The 19,998-nt window shown below is 44.8% G+C and overlaps 8 protein-coding genes across 8 annotated transcripts; 6 read left to right on the top strand and 2 right to left on the bottom strand.

Moving 5' to 3' along the window:
* Window positions 1-210: 210 nt before the first annotated feature.
* Window positions 211-1,212, top strand: V865_003394 (ribosomal protein L22; the record flags this gene model as incomplete). The annotated part of the gene is made up of 6 exons (XM_066227191.1): window positions 211-285; window positions 380-425; window positions 510-581; window positions 661-789; window positions 853-1,018; window positions 1,077-1,212. The coding sequence occupies 6 exons, from the start codon at window positions 211-213 to the stop codon at window positions 1,210-1,212; spliced, it is 624 nt and encodes a 207-aa protein (XP_066083288.1).
* Window positions 1,213-1,523: 311 nt separating this feature from the next.
* Window positions 1,524-2,053, top strand: V865_003393 (uncharacterized protein; the record flags this gene model as incomplete). Its single annotated transcript, XM_066227190.1, has 4 exons — window positions 1,524-1,628; window positions 1,685-1,765; window positions 1,826-1,933; window positions 2,012-2,053. 4 exons carry the CDS (start codon window positions 1,524-1,526, stop codon window positions 2,051-2,053), a joined length of 336 nt encoding a protein of 111 aa, XP_066083287.1.
* A 370-nt stretch (window positions 2,054-2,423) lies between these two features.
* Window positions 2,424-4,017, bottom strand: V865_003392 (uncharacterized protein; the record flags this gene model as incomplete). The annotated part of the gene is made up of 6 exons (XM_066227189.1): window positions 2,424-2,595; window positions 2,649-3,369; window positions 3,421-3,680; window positions 3,739-3,755; window positions 3,806-3,884; window positions 3,947-4,017. 6 exons carry the CDS (start codon window positions 4,015-4,017, stop codon window positions 2,424-2,426), a joined length of 1,320 nt encoding a protein of 439 aa, XP_066083286.1.
* A 422-nt stretch (window positions 4,018-4,439) lies between these two features.
* V865_003391 (uncharacterized protein) lies at window positions 4,440-6,815 on the top strand (the record flags this gene model as incomplete). Its single annotated transcript, XM_066227188.1, has 12 exons — window positions 4,440-4,643; window positions 4,699-4,806; window positions 4,872-4,985; window positions 5,060-5,198; window positions 5,276-5,336; window positions 5,387-5,595; window positions 5,652-5,848; window positions 5,931-6,109; window positions 6,175-6,315; window positions 6,380-6,402; window positions 6,462-6,647; window positions 6,706-6,815. 12 exons carry the CDS (start codon window positions 4,440-4,442, stop codon window positions 6,813-6,815), a joined length of 1,671 nt encoding a protein of 556 aa, XP_066083285.1.
* A 1,350-nt stretch (window positions 6,816-8,165) lies between these two features.
* V865_003390 (uncharacterized protein) lies at window positions 8,166-10,660 on the top strand (the record flags this gene model as incomplete). The annotated part of the gene is made up of 9 exons (XM_066227187.1): window positions 8,166-8,261; window positions 8,323-8,338; window positions 8,386-9,738; window positions 9,823-9,876; window positions 9,939-9,997; window positions 10,054-10,174; window positions 10,232-10,260; window positions 10,325-10,396; window positions 10,454-10,660. The coding sequence occupies 9 exons, from the start codon at window positions 8,166-8,168 to the stop codon at window positions 10,658-10,660; spliced, it is 2,007 nt and encodes a 668-aa protein (XP_066083284.1).
* A 668-nt stretch (window positions 10,661-11,328) lies between these two features.
* V865_003389 (uncharacterized protein) lies at window positions 11,329-13,366 on the top strand (the record flags this gene model as incomplete). Its single annotated transcript, XM_066227186.1, has 11 exons — window positions 11,329-11,382; window positions 11,451-11,543; window positions 11,613-11,667; window positions 11,740-11,859; window positions 11,933-12,179; window positions 12,262-12,319; window positions 12,392-12,443; window positions 12,527-12,629; window positions 12,703-12,713; window positions 12,783-13,186; window positions 13,259-13,366. The coding sequence occupies 11 exons, from the start codon at window positions 11,329-11,331 to the stop codon at window positions 13,364-13,366; spliced, it is 1,305 nt and encodes a 434-aa protein (XP_066083283.1).
* A 367-nt stretch (window positions 13,367-13,733) lies between these two features.
* Window positions 13,734-15,298, top strand: V865_003388 (uncharacterized protein; the record flags this gene model as incomplete). Its single annotated transcript, XM_066227185.1, has 5 exons — window positions 13,734-13,868; window positions 13,939-14,199; window positions 14,271-14,393; window positions 14,553-15,047; window positions 15,146-15,298. The coding sequence occupies 5 exons, from the start codon at window positions 13,734-13,736 to the stop codon at window positions 15,296-15,298; spliced, it is 1,167 nt and encodes a 388-aa protein (XP_066083282.1).
* Window positions 15,299-15,627: 329 nt separating this feature from the next.
* Window positions 15,628-19,679, bottom strand: V865_003387 (uncharacterized protein; the record flags this gene model as incomplete). Its single annotated transcript, XM_066227184.1, has 16 exons — window positions 15,628-16,044; window positions 16,127-16,192; window positions 16,255-16,482; window positions 16,544-16,618; window positions 16,672-16,769; window positions 16,824-17,050; window positions 17,108-17,257; window positions 17,318-17,416; window positions 17,473-17,534; window positions 17,590-17,736; window positions 17,791-18,007; window positions 18,068-18,182; window positions 18,238-18,850; window positions 18,902-18,939; window positions 18,992-19,083; window positions 19,150-19,679. The coding sequence occupies 16 exons, from the start codon at window positions 19,677-19,679 to the stop codon at window positions 15,628-15,630; spliced, it is 3,174 nt and encodes a 1,057-aa protein (XP_066083281.1).
* Between the last annotated feature and the right edge of the window lie 319 nt (window positions 19,680-19,998).

Below are 19,998 nucleotides of genomic sequence, written 5' to 3'. Positions count from 1 at the left end.
TTCGTAATTTTGTATGGGAATCTCTATATTTTGGGTGCAGATTCACGGGTTTGATGCCACTCGTGCTCACCACCACCATTTCACTCACTCAGCCATTGGAAGCTCACTGGCTCACCACCATTCGCACAATTCGACATTCTCAAAATCAACTCTTGTCGTTACTTCCTCTTTGTCCATCAAAAAAAGGCTAAAGCCCATACATCAATAACAATGGTCAGTACACATTCTCAAGCAACGACAGAAGACGAAGATGCGGAAAAGGAGGATTATCATGATAGAGAATCGGTGCTGATGAAATTTTGATTCTTTCCTTGCTCACCTCAAATTCGACTATCCCTCATCCCTCTATCTGCGCCAATATTCAATACAACATCAACAGGTTCGATACGCCTCTGCCCACGTCGTCGCCGGCAACCCTGAGAAGTGTACGTAGGATTTTGGTTGGATGTGTATCAGTAGAAATGGAATGTTGGGATAGTAGGACTGATTGGAATTTGTTGTTATTGCAGTCGCCAAGGCTCGAGGAGAGTATGTCCGAACTCACTTCAAGAACATGCGAGAGGTTGCCGCTGCTCTTTCAGGTGGGTTATATTCCTTGCAAATGGACACGACAGGATTTAGAGGGAAGGAAGGTGCTGATATCGATTTCATTGGTAATAGGTATGAACCTTAAGAAAGCCTACACCTACCTTGCCGATGTTCAAGACCACAAACAAATCATCCCCTTCAGACGTTTCGCCGGTGGTATTGGTCGAGCTTCCCAAGCTAAGCAATTCAAGACTACCAAGGGTGGGTCTGGAAGCATAATCTGGAATGGAGGGAGGGATTCATGCTAATTTGTATGGTGTGTAGGACGATGGCCCGAGAAGTCTGTTCAATTCATCCTCCGTCTCCTTAAAAACGCCGAATCCAACGCCGATGCCAAGGATCTCGAAGTTGAGGATTTGATCATCAAGAACATCGTTGTCCAACAAGCTCCTAAGACCCGACGAAGAACCTACAGAGCTCACGGTAGAATGTAAGTCTCCTTCGAATGAGCTGTGGGGTATGCCATAAATGCTAATGACCATCTGTAGCAACCCATACCAAGGTCACCCATGTCACATCGAGATCATCCTTTCCACCCCTTCATCCGAAGTCCCCCGAGCCAAGGACCTCGACGTCACCTCCAGCTCCAAGAAGGGAAAGACCGTTGCCGCCATCGAAGCTTAAGAAGGAGGGAAAGGGTTCTTTCGTTGGTTTTTGGTAGATGACAGCACACGACGTGCTATGTATGATGGATCCATACTTGCTGCATGATTTCTGGATCCTCGCGAGACATGTCAGGATTGCATTCTGTAGCTGTGTTTGCTTGTCTTACATGATTGATTGCGTTAAAAGATGATTGCCTTTCCTGTGGTTACGTAAACTCAGTTTGACCGTGTCGAGAATATGAGTTCACGTCCAGCTGCAATGTTGGATGTTGAATGTTTAATGTTTAACTCTTGTTGCTGTCATTCATAACTTACCCTCAACCAAGCACCATGAGTCAGTCCGGTCCACCTGCTGATGCCAAGCAGGCGCAGGCTGCGGCATTGCAAGAACTAGAAGCTGCTCAGAAGAAGAAACGAGCTATCGATACCAATCTGGTAAAGCACATTCCTTGAATGGGTATCAATACTCTCGCTGACTTTTAAGGATATAGGCAAACTTGGAGCATTCTATCTACGCCTTCGAGGGGAGTTATTTAGATGAGACAGCTGCATCTGGAGGTAACATAATAAAGGTGTGTGCTCCCTTACTCCGCCTCAACTTGCTGTAAAGTGCTGACATAAAGTGATAATAGGGATTTGATAATTACCTTAAACCTCCTCCTACCAACGTCAATAAGAAGAAGTTAGAAGTGACTGAAGCGGATAGATTGTTCAGTACGAGTAGCGGTACATATCAGCAGGTGCGTCGTTCTGACTTTACCGTTCTTTCTGGTGTATGAATGGGTGCTTACGATAAGTAGTAAATCCTTCAATCGCAGAGTCTCGCTGCGAAGAGACAACAGGATCAGTCAGCGGAATAGAACATGTTCTCTGTGTAACAACATCAAGCCATTGTTGTAAATTGACCATCAAGCATGTGCCATGTATCATATCAACTCACTCGATGATCCCTATGGGTCCCCAAGCAAAGATACGATGCGAGTTTAATCGTCAACTTCTATCTAGACTTTAATTCCCAGATACCTTTCACCATTCAACTGACAGTGACCATCTGGGCGTATAACTCGTGCAGCTGATGTATCATCGAAAATGACATGACCTCAATTCCAACAGGACAGACAAGTTGAAATCAGATGCATCATTTGTACATACATTATTACTAAGCTATAAATTTTGAACCAATGCTTTTTTAGACTGTTTACTTGAATGTGTACTAGAAAGAGGAATGGATCACCTTCCACGTTCTTCATCCGGGACTACATCGTACCCTGCTCTAGTCTGAGCACCAGCTGCGGGAACATCACTCGTCTCTTCCAACTCAGGTTCGTGGGGTAAGTGAATACTTGGTGGAGGAGGAAAGATGATCGGTTTGACCAGACCGTTGAACACGAATGTACCGTAGCTAGCAGGATTGTCAGCAACAACAACTACATCCCATTCATAAAATAGACTCACACCAGCATGGCAAATCCTCCGACTTGTAAGAGTGTGAATGGCCAAACCAACTTCTCCCAACCCAAACCGAGACTGACAACCCATATACCAAGGGTCCTACAGGTATCGACAGTACTTCTCGTAGTCGCACTGACCCGATGAGTTACACTCAATCCGAAGAAGTTGAATGCACCAATACTGAACATGATAGCGAAGCACGAACCGTATACCGTTGGAGTAGATATGATCTGATGCCATCCTCTAGGTATATCGAAATATGGAGACCTCTTCCGGAACAAAATATGTAAGAAGGGCATACCGATCAGAGTCGTAGATAGACCGAAGAACCCTTCGAGAGTGACAGCAGCGAGCGGTTCGACTTTATAGTGAGACATGATCTTCTCTTCTACCACGTATTGACTTGCGGTAAAGATCTGGGCGAAGAGGATGAGCAATACACCCAGAGCGACACGAGCTGGATCGTCATCTGGTCTTTCGGCGAGAGTAATCAAGAGATCAATAGGGTCGGATAGTTGTTTCTTGACTAAGCTTCCAGATAGACCGACGAGACATACACCTAATGTGACGATGACTAGCGCTGCCCATTGATACAGCCATAGATGACGTCGAAGAAAGATGACAGATAGAACCCCAACCCAAAGTACGAGTGCACCTCGTGACATTTGGTAAATCGATACGGGGGTGAGGATGAGACCGACGTTCATGAGAGTGGTACCGCAAACTGCACTTTTGTCAGCTCGTCTTCACATCGGAGTTGGGATGAGATGCTCACTGTCAAAGAACGCAGGGAACCACATCCAACATACCCTCCATCCTGTCAACAGCTTGTCTTCCGACACTGATGCTAAGAGCGGTTGATTCTCATCTTCTTCTTCATCCAAAGTCTCGTAATGTCCTGATCTTTGTCCAAGTGGAAGTCTTGCTAAGATACGGGTAAACATGGAAGCTTGAGGAGGTGCGATCACTTTATCCGCTCGATTATGATATGACAACAAGAGAGGGATAAAACAAAGGAATTCTCCAGCAAACATACTGAAAATCTGTTAGCGGCCAACTCCAACCAACTGAATTTGGTGTGAGTGGAACCTACTTTAACGTTTGCCATACCTTGATGAATCGTCAGCTCTGATCTGATTCATGGTATGAAGTAGACTCACAGGTTGTTCGAAATTGAGTCGAGGTCCAGGTGCATCAGGACCACAGTTCTCTACACATTCCATATCTTGGTATTTTGATCTGACCATCGATCAGTAATCGGTTCGGGCCCGCCCTGCCAGATACGGTGTAATCGAACTCACAATAGACTGTTGGCACATCCCGTGAGGAACATCCCTACTACGAGGGTAGTCACACCCATTTTGGATGACATGGTGAGAGCCGTGGATGTGCAGTATAAGGAGTATTGTTCGTATGTATGATGGTGTTGAAGATAGACAGGTGTCCAGGTGTCGCCTGAATTGAGTATGACGAGTCATCGTGAGCACTGTTGTTACCGGAGTGGATATAACCGATCACCCACCCCTCACCCAACCAAACCAAGTGGCCTTTTTAATCCCGGTCATCGCATCGTTAGGGTATAAAAGGGGATACAAAGAGGCTTTTGCTTGTTTGTACATACCAGACTAAAATCTTGGAACAGACAAAGGAGTCTTCAAGGAGGACAGTAAGAAGTTGATGGATCACTAATACCTGAATCAACGAGGTTGATCAAGAGAGAAAAGCTATATATGTTGTCTGCTAACTTCCAAAACCAGAAACTGATCTTATATTCTTACTGACTCTTTGATTGAGATGGACGTGATTCAGCAAATACCAGAGACGAAGGACACCCATGATTCACTCAAAAATCAACTAGACAATGTGACTTCACCGGAAAATAGATCTGGCAAATCGAAAGAGGCATCTTTACCTGTCCAACTCGAAAGTCCACCCCGATTGAGCAATACCAAGCTCTTCATCTTAGGAACAGGCCAAGTTTTCCTATGGGGTTTGACCGTGAGCTGAAGACATGTTAGACGTCCGGGAATGAGCTAAATATCTAGATCTTTAGTCTGCAAGTATATTAGAAACGGCTTTTGCCTTACCAATGATAGGAGTTGAATTCGATCTTACCCCGGGTGAAGTCCAGTGGGTTTCTGCGTCGATGATGTTAACCTGGGTGAGTTCAGTTGATTTTCGGATTCTTATCTTGAAATACTGACACAAAACTTGGGTGGTTATTAGGGCTGTTTCCAACTTGTTGCAGGAAGGTTATGTGATATTTTTGGGAGGAAGAGGGGATATCTAATAGGCTGTTTGGGGTTGATGTTGACCAATATAATTTCAACGTTCATGCCCGTGAGACATGATCATTTCCACTTCCTGAACACACGTGAATCTCCATCCCCATTGAGCTGATTGATAAATTACAGAACCTCGCAAGTCTCAGTGTCTTTCGAGCACTAGCTGGTATAGCCAGTGCGATAGTCTTACCTGCTTCGGCGGGTATAATAGGGTCTTTGTATTCTGCTGGAAAATCGAGGACATTGGCTTTTGCTGCTATTACTTGTGGTAAGTCAGACATTTTTTTCCCTTTTCTCACTATGTTGATGATAGATTTGCATCACTGTCTGACACCTCATCGACAGGTGGTGCTGCCGGAGCTGCCGGAGGAGAACTCGTTGCTGGTATGTTGATCGAATGGACAAAGTGAGTGTACTGCCAGTCGTTCGAATCAATGGAGCTGAAATGTGCTGCAGGTGGACATGGAGACCATGTTTCCTTCTGATTGGTATTCTCACTATCTACCCACTCGCGATCGGATTTATGATCATCCCACTGGATCCACCTTTGACCACAGACAAAGCAGTAGATTGGCTGGGTGCTTCCACGATTGGAAGCTCCATTTTCCTTCTACTCTTGACTTTTACCTTATCAGAAACGGAAGAAAGAGGCTGGAAGACACCTTGTAAGTCGGGTTCATCGTTCATAACCAAGTCCTAATCAGAGGAGCACATCCGGTAGACCTTCCTGCCCTTCTCGTGGCCTCTCTAATGCTCTTCACAAGCTTCGCATGGCGTCAAAGTCAGCTTTCGAGATCGGCCAGAACTCCGGATAATAAGAAACCACCACCCTTGATTCCTCTGTCACTTCTGTCTATGAAGAATAGGAATTTGGTGGTTATCTATATCGCCTCGGCGTGTACATGGGCAATGACAGATGTATGTTCATAATCTTTCAAATCATTCAACAAGTGTTCGTAGCAAAAGACGAACTGATGAGGCGATATGTTCCACATGTTAGAGCTTCTTCGTCTTTGCGTCGTTCCTGTATTTCGATGTACTGGACCTATCGCCCTTCCAAGCTGGTCTTCGATTGAGCATCACTTTCTTTAGCGGTACCGTTGCGGCGCTTGTAGTAGCTCTGACAATTTCTCATATCTCTCCCAGATTATTGATGACTCTAGGATGTATGATATCGATGTGAGTTGATCATTACCAGTGCACAATGATGGAATATCAGAAAGCTGAGGGCAAGGCCAATATAGAGCTAGTCCGGTGATCTTCGCCCTTCGTGGTCTCGATTGGGAATATTGGAAAGGGGATCTATGGGCTTTGCTGGTCATTGCTTATGGGACGGATGCAACTATAGCTGCTGGATCAACCATAATATCTCAGACTGCTTCTCCGTGAGTAATTATGTTCCCAACACTTAACCAGTTTACTGATATTTTCATATCTTCTTACACTTAGTGAGGATCAGAGTGTCGCATCGGGTGAGCCTGTTTAGTAACATTGTCGCTTTGACCTGGATAACAATCTACATTTGTCATAGCTTTATTTCAGACGAGTTGCAGATTAGGCTTCGCCCTAGGCTTGGCTATATCAACTCTAGTTCAGACAAGCGTTGAGAAGTCAGCTCTATCTTCTTACGCCAATCCGACAGAGGAACAGAAGTTAAATGCGCTGGCAGATGGTCTAAGGGCTGCTCAGTGGTGCAATGCAGGATATATAGCGTTGGGTAAGTCCAAAGATTGGTGTTATGAAGGATCAGTTGACTGACGATGGTACGTTGATAGCTGCTGTCTTGGTCGGTTTCGGGATGAAAGGGTGGCAGAGATTAGATCATCATACATCCAACAGTCATGACGAGGAAGGCATTGCTGCGAGAGAACATCGGTTGAACTGATGCATAGTGATATTATCTTATTCTCTTGGCAAACGCAGGATGACGCTGTCATACCAAGATTCTTTCTATATACCGATGGCATATTAAATGGTAGTGGTTTGTTATGATACATTTGTCGAAGGTCAGCAGTGGCTCAGCGGCCTTTCGTTGCTGTGCTGCGCATATGCTGACTACATGCAAGGGTGTGTTGTTCATGGATGTAAGATATGAGCTGACCGGATGCTTGGGGAGGTTATCCTCTTGGGCTTAGGTTCTTCGGAGTGGAGGGAAGGAAATAAGCCAATACGTGACGGAGCACCATTTCAGGAAATCATCCAACTAGCATGACGGCAGGAACAGAGCTTGCTTGGTCTGTTCGAGACTTGCACCTCTCATACGGGTTTAAGCGGCAAATCAACATCATCTACATCATCAATACTCGTGAACTACGTTTACTTCATTCTCTTTCTCCGACCATCATTGCTCGCTGTTATCATTGTTATCTGTATCATAGCTTATTTACACACACATTTCGACAATGTCAACATCTCCAGCACCCAAGGCGGACCTGGTCGAGCAACTGAAAGAGTTGGGAATATCGGAAAGATCGGCCCGTTATGCACTATCGGTATGTCTGGGTCTGAAAGGGGTGTTGTCGTCCAGGAGGTGGGAGGGTCCTTGTAGAACGGTCAAACTGACACTGGTGGACGTGCTTTCGTTTGGTGTAGAAAACGAATAATGATATACACAAAGCTGCTAATTATGGTGAGTGGATGTTTGAAGTGTTTGATTGTCTGGACCTCGATTTCTACAATGTTCAAAGGATAGCCTAGTACAGTGATACCAGTGCTGGATCAGTCTTGGTTGTCTTATCGTTGGAGATGAGATGGGAGTGCGAGTGGGATGCTTGTGCATTGTGGTTGTCTTATCTTCATCTTCATCATCACCATCACCATCACCATCACTGGGACAGACGTCGTCATTCTTTAATACCTTATCTCTCTTTCGTGTGATGTGTTTGAATGGGGTCCTTTGGATTTTCTCGTGATCGTTGTCTGTGCTTTACTACTCCCTATCAACCGTTAATTTCTTACAAAGGACAAGGACTGTGCGATTCTCACGGATACTCATGAACGTTCATCCTTCTCGTCTCGTTCATCGTACTCTTCATCATCATGATCAAATAATCTGGTCCATTTTCAAACGCCAAGGGTTACCTCGTGCTGACCATCCGACGTTTGTTTGCTTCTCATACCACCTTTCTGGCTTTGTTCACGCCTCGGCAATCTCCCTTTCATCTCCAATACCTTTGACTCCCCCAATGCTCTTCTAATCGCATCTCGACTTCACTCTATCTGAATCACAACCAAAATGGCACCCCTCAATCGATCATACTCCCTGCCCGTCTCTCTGTCCAACCCCGTGTCCCGTCTCAAAGCTCTGAGCGGAGCTGCGAGTAGAGACGAGGTAAGTCACTTTCTCTTGATCATATCCGTCGCCGCCCTCACTAAATTTTTCTATCTCACAGGTAAGCAAAAGTCATCGTGATTCTGTTAAATCCCCCTTATCCACTCCCCCTCTGTTGTCGAAGGCAGAGCTTCCTCTTCCACCTATCAAAGACCTTCTTCGGAGATCAGTTTTTCAGATCTTGCTCCTTCTGAGGAAGGATCAGAAGATCCTAATTCAAAACAATCCCCAATCATCGTTCCTCACAAAAGATGGAGTCTGTCAAATAGGATAAAAAAGACTTTGTCTATTGACATATCTCCTAAGAACAGTAAAGACGGATTGGGATTGGAAGGTTTCGAATCTGCTCCGTTGGAGGAAGAGAGAGGTAGAAGGAGGTTCAGGAAGTCGAAAGGTGTTAAGATCAAGGATAAAGAGAAAGGAAAAGAGAGAGAGAAAGAACATGAGCTAACTGTACCTGCCCCTAATCAAACCTATCCCCCTTCCACCACCCCTATCTCGACTTGCACTCTACTCCCTCTCGACAATCAGGCTTCCAACCTGATCCTCGGTGCCATCGACCGTGGAAGACCCGGTCAAATCTCCCCAAGTAGTTCAGCAACCGATCTCAACAAGCGATCAAGCGGAGCTTTCGCCGCATTAGGACTCAAAGCAGCATCTATCGGCTTGGCAACTCCTTCAAGAGTTCCCGATGAGACTGGGACAGATACCGCTCCTACGAGTACCACTTCCACACCCAAGGCATCGTTCCTCCAACCATCCAAACCTGTCGGTGGAGGATCGTCTCGGGGACCCAGAGCACCTTCGCCATTCTTCCGAGCTAGAAAATCGAGAGAACAAGCACGGGAGAGAGAAAAGAGTCCTGAAGTAAAAGCGTTGAAGAAGGATAATTACGGTGCGGAATCCGAGGTAGAACCTGAGACTGAAGCCGAATCAGTCAGCGGTGCACCCAAGAAATACCGACCTCAAGCATCAGCATATGTAGATGACGATAGTGCATCGGACTCGGCGTTATCTCAATCTGATTCGGAATCGCAATCCGGAAGTGACGACGACTATGCTGATATCATTGATGAAGATGGAGAAGTAATTTTCGATGAAGAGACCGAGAAGAACACCGAAGCCAATGCTGTCTTCTTTGAAGGTGATGCAGCTGGGTTAGGCGGTAGATCAGCAACAGGTGAAGAAGGTGACGATAAAGATATCAATGATCCTGAAGTACCTTCGATATCACCAAGGGATGACGATCAATTGGATTTCTTCGGTGAAGAAGTAGAACAAGACCCATTGGGTGAGGGACCCAACGTCGTCGTACCCCCTCAATCACTATTCCAAACTTCTTCACTGCATCAACCGAAAAGACGAAAATCGCTCAAATCAGGGATCGAGCTGGTCACTTCCCGACCTAGCTTTGCCAGAGATAGATGTACGATCACGCTCACTCATGGTGATCCGGATGGAGCTTTGGAAGCCAGTGGTAAGCGGTTAAGAAGATATGTAGTATTGAGCGATTTGAGTGAGGAGAGTAGGTATGCCGTCGAATGGGCTATTGGGACGGTAGCGAGAGATGGGGATGAGCTATTTATGATTTCGGTGAAGGAAGATGAGAGTAAAGGTGAGTGGCTCATGATGGAAATGATTCTCGTTGATCTGATACTAACGATTTGACCCTTCCAGTTGACCCAAAAGCATGGTCAAATTCGGATCGAGCTCAAAAACTACGTGTGCAGAAGGAGGTAAGCTGTCAAGAAGGTCTCGATAGTGACCTCTCACTGACGCTCGCTTGATTCAGCGACAAACGACTGCGTTACTTCTGGTCAAACAAGTCACTGGATTATTGCAGCGGACTCGACTGAATATCACGGTGACATGTCAATTTGTGCATGCTAAGAACGCAAGACATATGTTGCTCGGTGAGCTATTGTGATTACGCACAGTTGATGACCGAGCTGACAAATGTGCTTCATCAGATCTTATTGACTTCCTTGAACCCACGATGGTGATTGTTGGATCTCGAGGTTTGGGTAAACTGCAAGGGTGAGTCGAGACCGAACGAGATTAAGGCTAACATCCGCAGTATCCTGTTGGGTTCGACTTCGCACTACCTGGTACAGAAATCATCTGTTCCCGTGATGGTGAGTGATTGATGGTCGATCTCATATGGGTCATCATTGCTCATACACTATGTATAGGTTGCTCGAAGACGTCTTCAACGACCATTACGAAAGACAAACCCAGCCAATCTCAGACATTCACCTCGAGTCAGCCTCGCTTCGGCCAGTATCGAGAAGACTGCATCGAGTAAACAGGAAGATGAAGTTATGGATGTTGCTGAGTCTGAGAAAGAGGATGGTAAACCTGCTAGTGCTAGCACCAGTGGACCTAACCCTCCTGCTTAAAAAGTAATGGTATTTTAGAGGTAGGAACGAGGAAGAGATAGATTATGCTGTTTCGTGGTGTTCCTTCTTAGTTGTATAAAATGTTACAGTATTATCCCCTCACCGTGCGGATGCAAATTTCCTCAGACCTGTTTATACGGACTATCGCACGAACATTTCACAAGATGTTGCTGTATTCGTAGAAATTTCATCCACTGGTAGCGCCAGGAACGATCGAATGGAAAGCACACACCAGAGACACACAATCAAAAAAGGAGGTTGTATGTGTGGATGTGTTTGGCATGATAACCTCAAACGCGTCCTTTATACATTCGATTTAGATCTACTATCAAGACATCTAGGTTCTTTCCTTTCCTTGAAGGACGAGATTGGATTGCCCTTATAAATAGGGATTGTACCTTTACACAGATGATATTGCACTGCATTTGGATCCCATCATATTTCGTCAGAATGCCCCAGGTGAGGTGGGGTAAGAGGACCACTCGATTGATCGATTAGGGTTTCCTTTGGTCTTCTCAAGAGGATCTAGCCAAAGATCGAGTCATCATATATACTATATATATGTATGTAGCTGTGATATCAGAATGATCCCATTATCCTATCCAAACTTAAACCATCATACAAGCCTCTTATCCAATAATTGTCATAACCATAGATAGAACGACAAGATGGCCACTGCAAATGACTGTAATATGAATATCGCCTGTATACTAAGTGTTTCAGTGAGCATCTTACACTTCTTTCTCATCACACTTGTGCATTACTGATGAGATACATCTGGGATGTATAGGCATTGGGATTCACATTACACCATGCATGGAAGTTCGATGGATGTAGATGTCTTCTACCCAAGAGAAAAGAGTGGTTCAGGGTGTTACTCACTGTATATTACCGTAGTTCCCACTGTCAATCGAAATGAAAAGCAGCTGATAAGGGTTTATGTTTGGTTCAGTGGATGTTGATCGGTTCTACGGTAATGATCATAGGTTGGGCAGTAGGATGGACTCGTGAGTCTTCTCTTTCATACATTCCCCAGTATATATGTAACTGTACTGATAATGATGATCATTGGATTCTAGTGATAAAGTACCATTTGGGATGGACGACGATACCACCCTATGGAGCTATGCCATTCCCTCCAGCGATGTACGAGCAGAAATATAGAGATCTTAACTTACCTTATACTATCATCTTCAACCGTACGTGTCCCTAAATTTTACTTACTATACGAAACATCGTACGCTAACCTCATTTACTCTTTCACATTCTCAGTGGCATTCTCCATTCAAGCATCGTTAAATGCAGAAGAAGGTCTATACTGGTATCATCTCATCCGAGCTGTCCGACAACCTAAATCATGTAGATCATGGTTGACATCTTCCTTCTTCTACGCTTGGATCGTTATCTCCATCATCTGCACGGTCTGTCAATCGGGTTTGGGCTGGATCCATTCAGGTGAGTTGGATCTGGATATACAGATGTCGAGGATCATGACTGTACATGGATGTGTGGAATTTGCGTGAGTACATAGAAATGACTGAGGGTATGAGATGAGATGAGCTGATTGTGAGATGGTGACATGGACATGGGTTGGGCGATAGAGTGGTACTTTCATCTTCGGTTGTTATATGGAAGTTCCCAGCTTTCCTTGCAGGTGTAGTGAGGATCTCTTCCGTGGTGGCACGAAGAGTACTCGTACCATCCGCTGACTTGACTGCTGTGGTATCGTAGAAAGCTTCAGGTGCTGGACCAGATGTCCGTTCAAGATTACATTTTTATCATGGTGAGTTTGTTCTCGATAATGACTGGAAATATATATATAAAATCAACGGAGGACTGAGCGAGCTTTATTCTAACCTTTGTTAGAAGCCAACAAAATCCGAAATTTCTTTCGAGCTGTATTCGCCATTTGTATGATGATCCTCGGTATTGACGGGTTGACAGAGGCCAAGAGAATCCATTTCAACAAGTGAGTTGAACCTCTCAAAAAAGATGCACATCTTATCTGACCGAAACTTCCTTTTGTCTTGGACAACTTGTAGTCTGGCTTCTGGTAAGTTTACCTTTCCCTTCGCTACAGTCGACGACTGACAGTGGGTGACAATCTCAAACCCGTCTTAAGACCTCCTGACTCATATCATCTTCGGATCCTTCTTCTTCGTCCTGATCATCTCGACTTTACTGTATCTACCAAGAAGCTGGACACCAGATAACGAAACCTTCAGGAACCAAGTGATGGTTGGTAATCCCGATGCGCAGATGAGAGGTGGTATTGAAGGTGGTAATCTAGCCAGTGGGATCGCATTGATGTCCTTGCTCCGAGAAGGGGGTCAATGGGATAACGATGATGATCTTAGAGGAACCATCAGATTATCTAGAGTCAACGAGAATCCAAATCAACCTCATTTCAGTCATCTCGAGGTACCTCTACCTGATTCAGGTGGTCGTGACGTGTGGAGGAACAACGCTTTGCAGAAAAAGGGAAGTTGGGATTCTGAAGGTTCAGAGTTGGGTATGCCCATGGCTGTGAGTGTGACCGAGTAAGACGAGATACATGAGTCTAGAGCTTATTGACGCTGATGATGGATTCGATTGTAGTTGGAGAATTTCACTTCACCTATCGCTGTCCACTCTGCAGAGTCTGTTTCGCCGAGCGAGATCAAGATCCGTATCGAACAAGAAGTGACGAGAGATGGCATGGTGTAAAGTAGACCAATTTCTGATCGGGCATTAGCAATTCTGAGTGATCATTAGGATTTGAGGGTAGCCGATTAGGATAATTCTGTAATGATGTGATCGTTGCGATGTAGTTCGGTTGTTGATAACCGAATGAGGTCCATTCCATTGCGCCATCGATGACCATTTCAATCTACTCAATCTCCCTCTCATCGACTCCTTTCTCTTCGGCTGACATGATTACAAATTGAAATCAAGCCTGGCAAAGATTCATGAGCCCTGATAGACTATATATAGCATTAGATCTCATCCCCCACACGACTAATCAAGTAGACATCACCATCTATATCCCAATCTACTTGTTGGCAGCCTCACAATCTTACTGCCTTCACCTAAGATGTCTCGACACGATCATTTCTCAACCCGAGCGATCCACATCGGATCTGAACCTGATCCATCTACTGGTGCGGTCGTACCCAGCCTGAGCGTAGCCACGACTTTCAAACAAGATGGAATTAACAAGCTTCTCGGTGTAAGTCAAGGTCGACTCATTTTACTGATCCAAGCTCTTTACCCTGATAAATCGTCTTGGTGTCTTTTAGGGATACGATTATTCTCGATCTGGTAATCCAACTAGATCAGCGTTAGAATCGCTCCTCACTTCACTCGAGACTTGTCCTTCTCAAACTATCTCCAACGATGCGAGACACGATGCCTCCGGAGGAGAGAGTCTGGTATTCGCCTCTGGATCAGCTGCGACCGCTGCTATAGCCCAGTGGGTGACTTTGTCAGAGAAAGAAGGAGGTGCAGGTGGGAAAGATGGGAATGGACATGGTGGGCATATCCTGGCTGTAAATGATGTAGTGAGTGTCATTGCACAATTGTAAAATTGTTTACCATCTTGTGCTGATGTGGTGACAACGGTATTTGTCAGTACGGTGGAACAGCCAGATATCTCGCTCGAGCTAGTCGACCTACAGGATTAGAAGTTACATTTTTGAATATGGAAAAAGCTGGTGAGAAGGGGATCAGAGAAGCCATCAGACCAGATACCAAGGTAAGTTGTTCATTAGTCTCTAGTGGTTCATCAATAATGACAACTCACATGACCTTATAGTTGATTTCATTATCATTAATCTCACTGAGGTTCATCAATACCATTGATCATCACAGATATCACCATTGATTTAACAAAGTTCGACCCAATCTGTTAAAGGGATTGAGATTTTTGCAGAATGCGATGGGAGCATCACCTTCACCTAGAGATTGTCATCTGATGATCCGAAGTATCAAAACTTTATCAGTCAGGATGATCAAACATGGTTTGAACGCTTTGCGACTATCACACTGGTTATCTACCCAAACCGATTTGGTCGAAAGAGTCCGATATCCAGGATTGAAGACTGATGAATCCTTTGAATATGTTCAAGATCTCATATCGAAGAATGCCAAAAAAGAATTATCTTATCTAGGTTGGAAATTCCCCTTTCCCCTCAAGAAGACCTCAGAGACGGAAGGTGTAGAAGAAGATAGTTTGGAATTCAGTAAGACTTTGGGTATACCGTTTGGTGGGATGATCACTTTTGCTATCAAGGGCGCCACTGCTCAACAAGCGGAAAAGTTCTGTACGGAGTTGAGGATCCCTATTTTGGCGGAGAGTCTGGGTGGAGTGGAAAGTTTGGTAGAGGTTCCATATGGGATGACACATGCTGTGAGTGATACCGCGAGCTTGATCTGAACCTGGGTCGAAGGGAGCATTTGCACGAGTTATGAATAGAGAGATAGAGCTGGGCTGACTGATGGATGTAGCACCTCCCCCAAGAAACTCTCAAAGAGTTGAATATCACTCCTAATTTGATCAGATTCAGTGTCGGGATTGAAGATTACGATGATTTGGTGGAAGATATCGAGCAAGCTCTGCGAGCTGCCCGGGGACAAGTCAATGGTAATGGACATGCCTGATGAGGTGGTGAGGAGTGGAGAGTGCTCTCTTAGATTGAATTGCGTTGTATATGTTAGATCTCCTCAGAAGGTTAAGTTCATGTTCTTTGTATATACTATTTAGCTCTATCCTGATTGTATATGTCCGACAATGATGGCGTGATTATTTGTATATAGATCCTTCTCACATATGTGTTTCGTGTATAGATGTAACCTGTACATGTCACATCATGCGCAGTGAACGACGCTCGTTCACATGTGTTAACTGTACGTGCATGACGAATGTTGTTACAAGCAATCTAGCAATGGCTCATGTTATTTGTCCCGCAACATGATATCTCTCAGATGCACTACTTCCTTTCTTCTTCTTCACTTTCACTTCCACTCTCATCGCCCATCTCGATATCCCCATCCTCATCTTCATCACCTTTCAGTACGGGCAACTCCCTTTTCTCCACCTCGAATCCCAATTTGCTAAACCCTTCTTCTACCTCTTTCGCCTTTGACGACGAAACACTCACAGCTCCCATCGCTGTCTCAGGCTTGAAAAGGGGTAAGAAGTATTTCTCAATAGCATCCTTGATATCATCCAATGTGATCGAAGGTAATTTTTGCAAAAATTCTTGATCATGGTTCTTTCCTATACCTTTCAAAACTTCATTCAGGTACGCTGTGGAAGCTGCATCGAGGACTGTTTCGGATCGTCGAGCGAAATCGTAGGTCATACTGGATCGACAACCGTCTACTATATCTTGATCTAATTTGATCTGTAAAATACAAGAAAACCAATCTCACCATTAGCTTTTCAAGAATCGCAGGTATAGAAGTGAAAGACGAGCCATCACTTACACTACCATCAACCAAGCCTTGCATGATCTTTCCAGCAGCTTCATAAGCCAACATAGCATTCGGACTCTGCAATCGACAAATTGCCATTAGCTTTTTCGCCGCTTGGAAGCGTTTCCCAGCTGACTCACCCTGTAAACTGTGAATCCAACTAATCCAGGTTCAGGATAAACGGCGACGTGGGCACCATAAGCCAGCCCACTCCCTCTGATGGATTTCCACAGGTAGCTCTCCATAGCATTTAAGACTGAAGCAGCCAATCTCAAAGCTGGTAAATCGGAATTATCGAATCCTGATGGGCCTTTGGCGTAATGCTGAGAATAGGATCCTTCGATCGCTGGCATTTGGACGATAATGCACTGACGCCAAGTAAACTATCAGCTCCGAACAGTTTGCCTTCTATTTGACATGTGAACTGACCTTCTTTGATGGGTTCTTACCCAGTTCAGAGAGGGTCTGACCTGACGTAGAGATAGGAGCGAGGGTTTTCGCCTCCTACATATTTTGAGGGTCAGCTCAGAATAACATTCCCATAGAGCACTGCTCACCTTGATAGGCAGGAATGACCTTTGTAACACTGATCTCGGCTTATCCAAACCTAACACATCACCTCGAACCGATACTCGGATTTTGCTGGGATCGATTACTAGAAGATCAAAATCAGTTTTCATCCTTATGAAATAGGTCGCAGAGTACTGACGTCTAGATCTCAATTCCTCCAAAGCCTTGATGACAGTCTCAGGCTCCCTTTCCAACATTTCAGCAGCTTTGGGTATGAACTCAAGCCTGCTCAAGAGTTCGCATTTCTGCGCAGATGATATGGTTTCGTCGTATGCTAGTCTGTTAGCCCACGCTACGGCTACTTCAGAACCATCTCTCTTCTCCTGAGGAAGCTCTTGAAGAAGTCTCGCAACTATGACGGACAGTCTGATAGGAGCCAAATCAACTCGAGCTTCAAGTATAGAAAGAATGTCATGAACGTACCGCTCCTTGTCAAAGACCACACCACTCATAAGATCTCTGATCCATGCTACCGCCTCTTCGTATCGCTTAGTCTCGACCTTGAAATGGACACAGAGGACTTCGGCAAACCCTCCTCGGAACTCGAAGCAAGCTTGTTGCCATATCGTCAAGCTGTTTTGAAACAAGACAATCACTTTTAAGAACCGAAACCGATGAGTTAAGCAGACTTACTCGTTCAGCTGATCTACAACCTGCTCATGCGAAAGTTGGGTACCATCTGCGCGCTTGACACCGAGGCTGAAAATGGAGCTAATCAAGAGGTTGAGATATCTGGGAAAGACATTTTGTAAGCCGACTAGTTGTTTTACTATATCGCATAGACTTACGGCGCGAGATGCGTAGGCAGTCCAAAGGTATCGAAAAGAGCGGATACGATGACGAAATTGGACTGAAAGTAGTACGTCAGCTTTTGTTTTCTTGATGAATTTTGGAATGAAGCCAACCTTGACATGTGAGAAATGGACCTGATAAGGTAGCTCTACACCATCTGCATCTATATATCGTTGTACTTCTCCTTGATCGACTTTCAACTTTTGTCCCTTTGAGTTGTTGATAGCGGTTTCGACAGGCACCCAAGTGATACCAGCAGGCTGAGAGTCGAACGATCAGCAACTGATACTACATTGTCGCTGGAGATGACTCACATCGGTTATAGGGAAACCTGAAATCATTTCTGGCGGTGGTGGAACATCACTCTGCTTTTTGGCATCTTCTACTCTCTTTTCTAGCTCTTTGAGCTTTTCTTCACCCAATTCTGCTTTTCGCTTCTCAACTCTCTCTTTCTCATCTTTCTCAATCTTCTCTGATAGCGCAGCTGAGGGTTTACCAATCACTGTGATGGAAGGAGCCGCCGCATACCATCTATGCGGGGATCATCAGCTGCGAACCAACTGTGTACCAAAATGTCATATTGTCGCTTACTTGTCGAGGAGAGATACCCAATCTTCAGCTTTCCATGATTCCAGTATCTTGTACTCTTTCAGATCTTGGAAAGCGACTGGAAGGTCTTTACCATTCTTTTCACCATACAGAAAGTCTATGCAGAGGTATATTAGCTGATGCTGATGAAGAGAGGATTGGATCAGACTGACCTCCAATAACGACGTCGGCCAGAACATCTGTAGCCCTACTTTCCATATAATCTAACAATTTTCTCTTATCTTTCCTCAAGATTCTCCCCATTCTTTCTATATCTATACCTTCTTCCTTCACGACTTTCTCCAATTTCCTTTTGATATTATCTCCAATAGACTGCAGATGTTTAGCAGGAACATCAGTGATACCAACTTGAAGTTCGTTATGGTTGACCCTATCAGCCGAATCGAAACTTATCGAAGTACATAAAGGTTTCGAGATTTCGATAAATTCCTTGGATAGTGGTGAAGTAGCTGTTGAAGTGAGATAGTTTCCTAAGAGCTTCAATGCGGTATTTGTAAAGTAATCTGTTGGTGGTGGACCCAAGTAAGTTAATATTACTTCGCCAACCGATTCATCTTCTTCCATGAATTCGACTACTTTAGTCACTGATTCCGGTATACTGAGTCTATGAGAGGTGGTAGTCTCTACAAAAGGTCTTTGCCAGTCTTCTGGAGGAGTAATTTTGGGTTGATTGTTTCGTTGTTCCAGGATCAGAGGATCCACTTGTTCATTCAACACTTTGAATAACTCTTGCGGGGAGACAGCACCGTCAATCACGAGGCATAGCTATCAGTCAAAGTCAGCTGAGAAATCGGGGAAATCAGGCTTTCAGCTCACGTTGTAGGGCTGATAATACCTCGCATGATAATCTCTGACTGCAATATACTGTTAGCACGGGTTTTGACCTTTCCATATGACAAGACGTACTCTGCTGAGCGGTTAATACCCGCAATTTATGCAGCAAACCACCTGTCTCACTTCGATAAGCTGATGTAGGAGGGTAGAGGGTTCTCTGGATCCTGTTTGAGGCGATAAAGCTTGAGCATGCATTTCCTCGGATACGGTATAGCTCGATGATTACTCACTCTAAAGCCATAAGATCATATGAGGTATTCTCCCTTCCTTGCATTTCACTATATACTACGCCTGAATCCTCTCCGGCACCATTTATATGATACACCTCCGTTACGAACCCTGCATCATCTATTGTTGGATGTAAGATATGATCCACATAGACAGGTAACATTTTGAGGAAACCTTCGCTCCCAGCAGTAGCTATCGTATAAGCCGTATGATCGTTCGCAGTCCAGGCATTCGTACCGTTACTTCCTGCTCTGTTCGCTAACGAGTCCAGCACACCTTTGTAAGGGTACTTTTTCGATCCTAAGAATATCAAATGCTCTAAAGTATGTGGTCGACCGGTATCATCAAATATTTCAGAGGCAATAGCGAAATAACCATTAGTGACTGGTGCTTGATGACTACCTAAAACGACGGTTAGACCTGTCTTTTCACTTCTCCATTTGGATACTGTCACTGGGGCGTATTCGATGGGGAAAGATTGAAGAAGCTTGAATGAACCATAATCCTTGGCGGGGGCAGAGGTGGAAGCCATACTGAATGACTGACTGGAGGATAAGTTACGATTTATGGAATGAGGTCGAAGTCGGTTTATGATTGTACGGGGGAGTCGAAGAGACGGACTGGCTCGAGAGAGTGGACCACCAAGAGGACGGAAATGGATCATATGCCCGGGTATACTACTTCAGCGTCGAGTACTTATCGATGACGAGTAGATCTCACACATGGTTTTATGGATAACACACCGACAGATCTTCGTCGACATATCCAACTTTCGACTCCTGGAGGATGATCATGACCGATCCACCCTCACTTTCTCACGGTGACCTTGACACGGAGTAATGTACAGATCT

Source organism: Kwoniella europaea, chromosome 1 (assembly GCF_036810445.1).
Source record: "Kwoniella europaea PYCC6329 chromosome 1, complete sequence".
Lineage (NCBI taxonomy): Eukaryota > Fungi > Basidiomycota > Tremellomycetes > Tremellales > Cryptococcaceae > Kwoniella > Kwoniella europaea.
The sequence above is the reverse complement of the archived record's forward strand: the minus strand, read 5'-3'. Positions and strand labels throughout refer to the sequence as shown.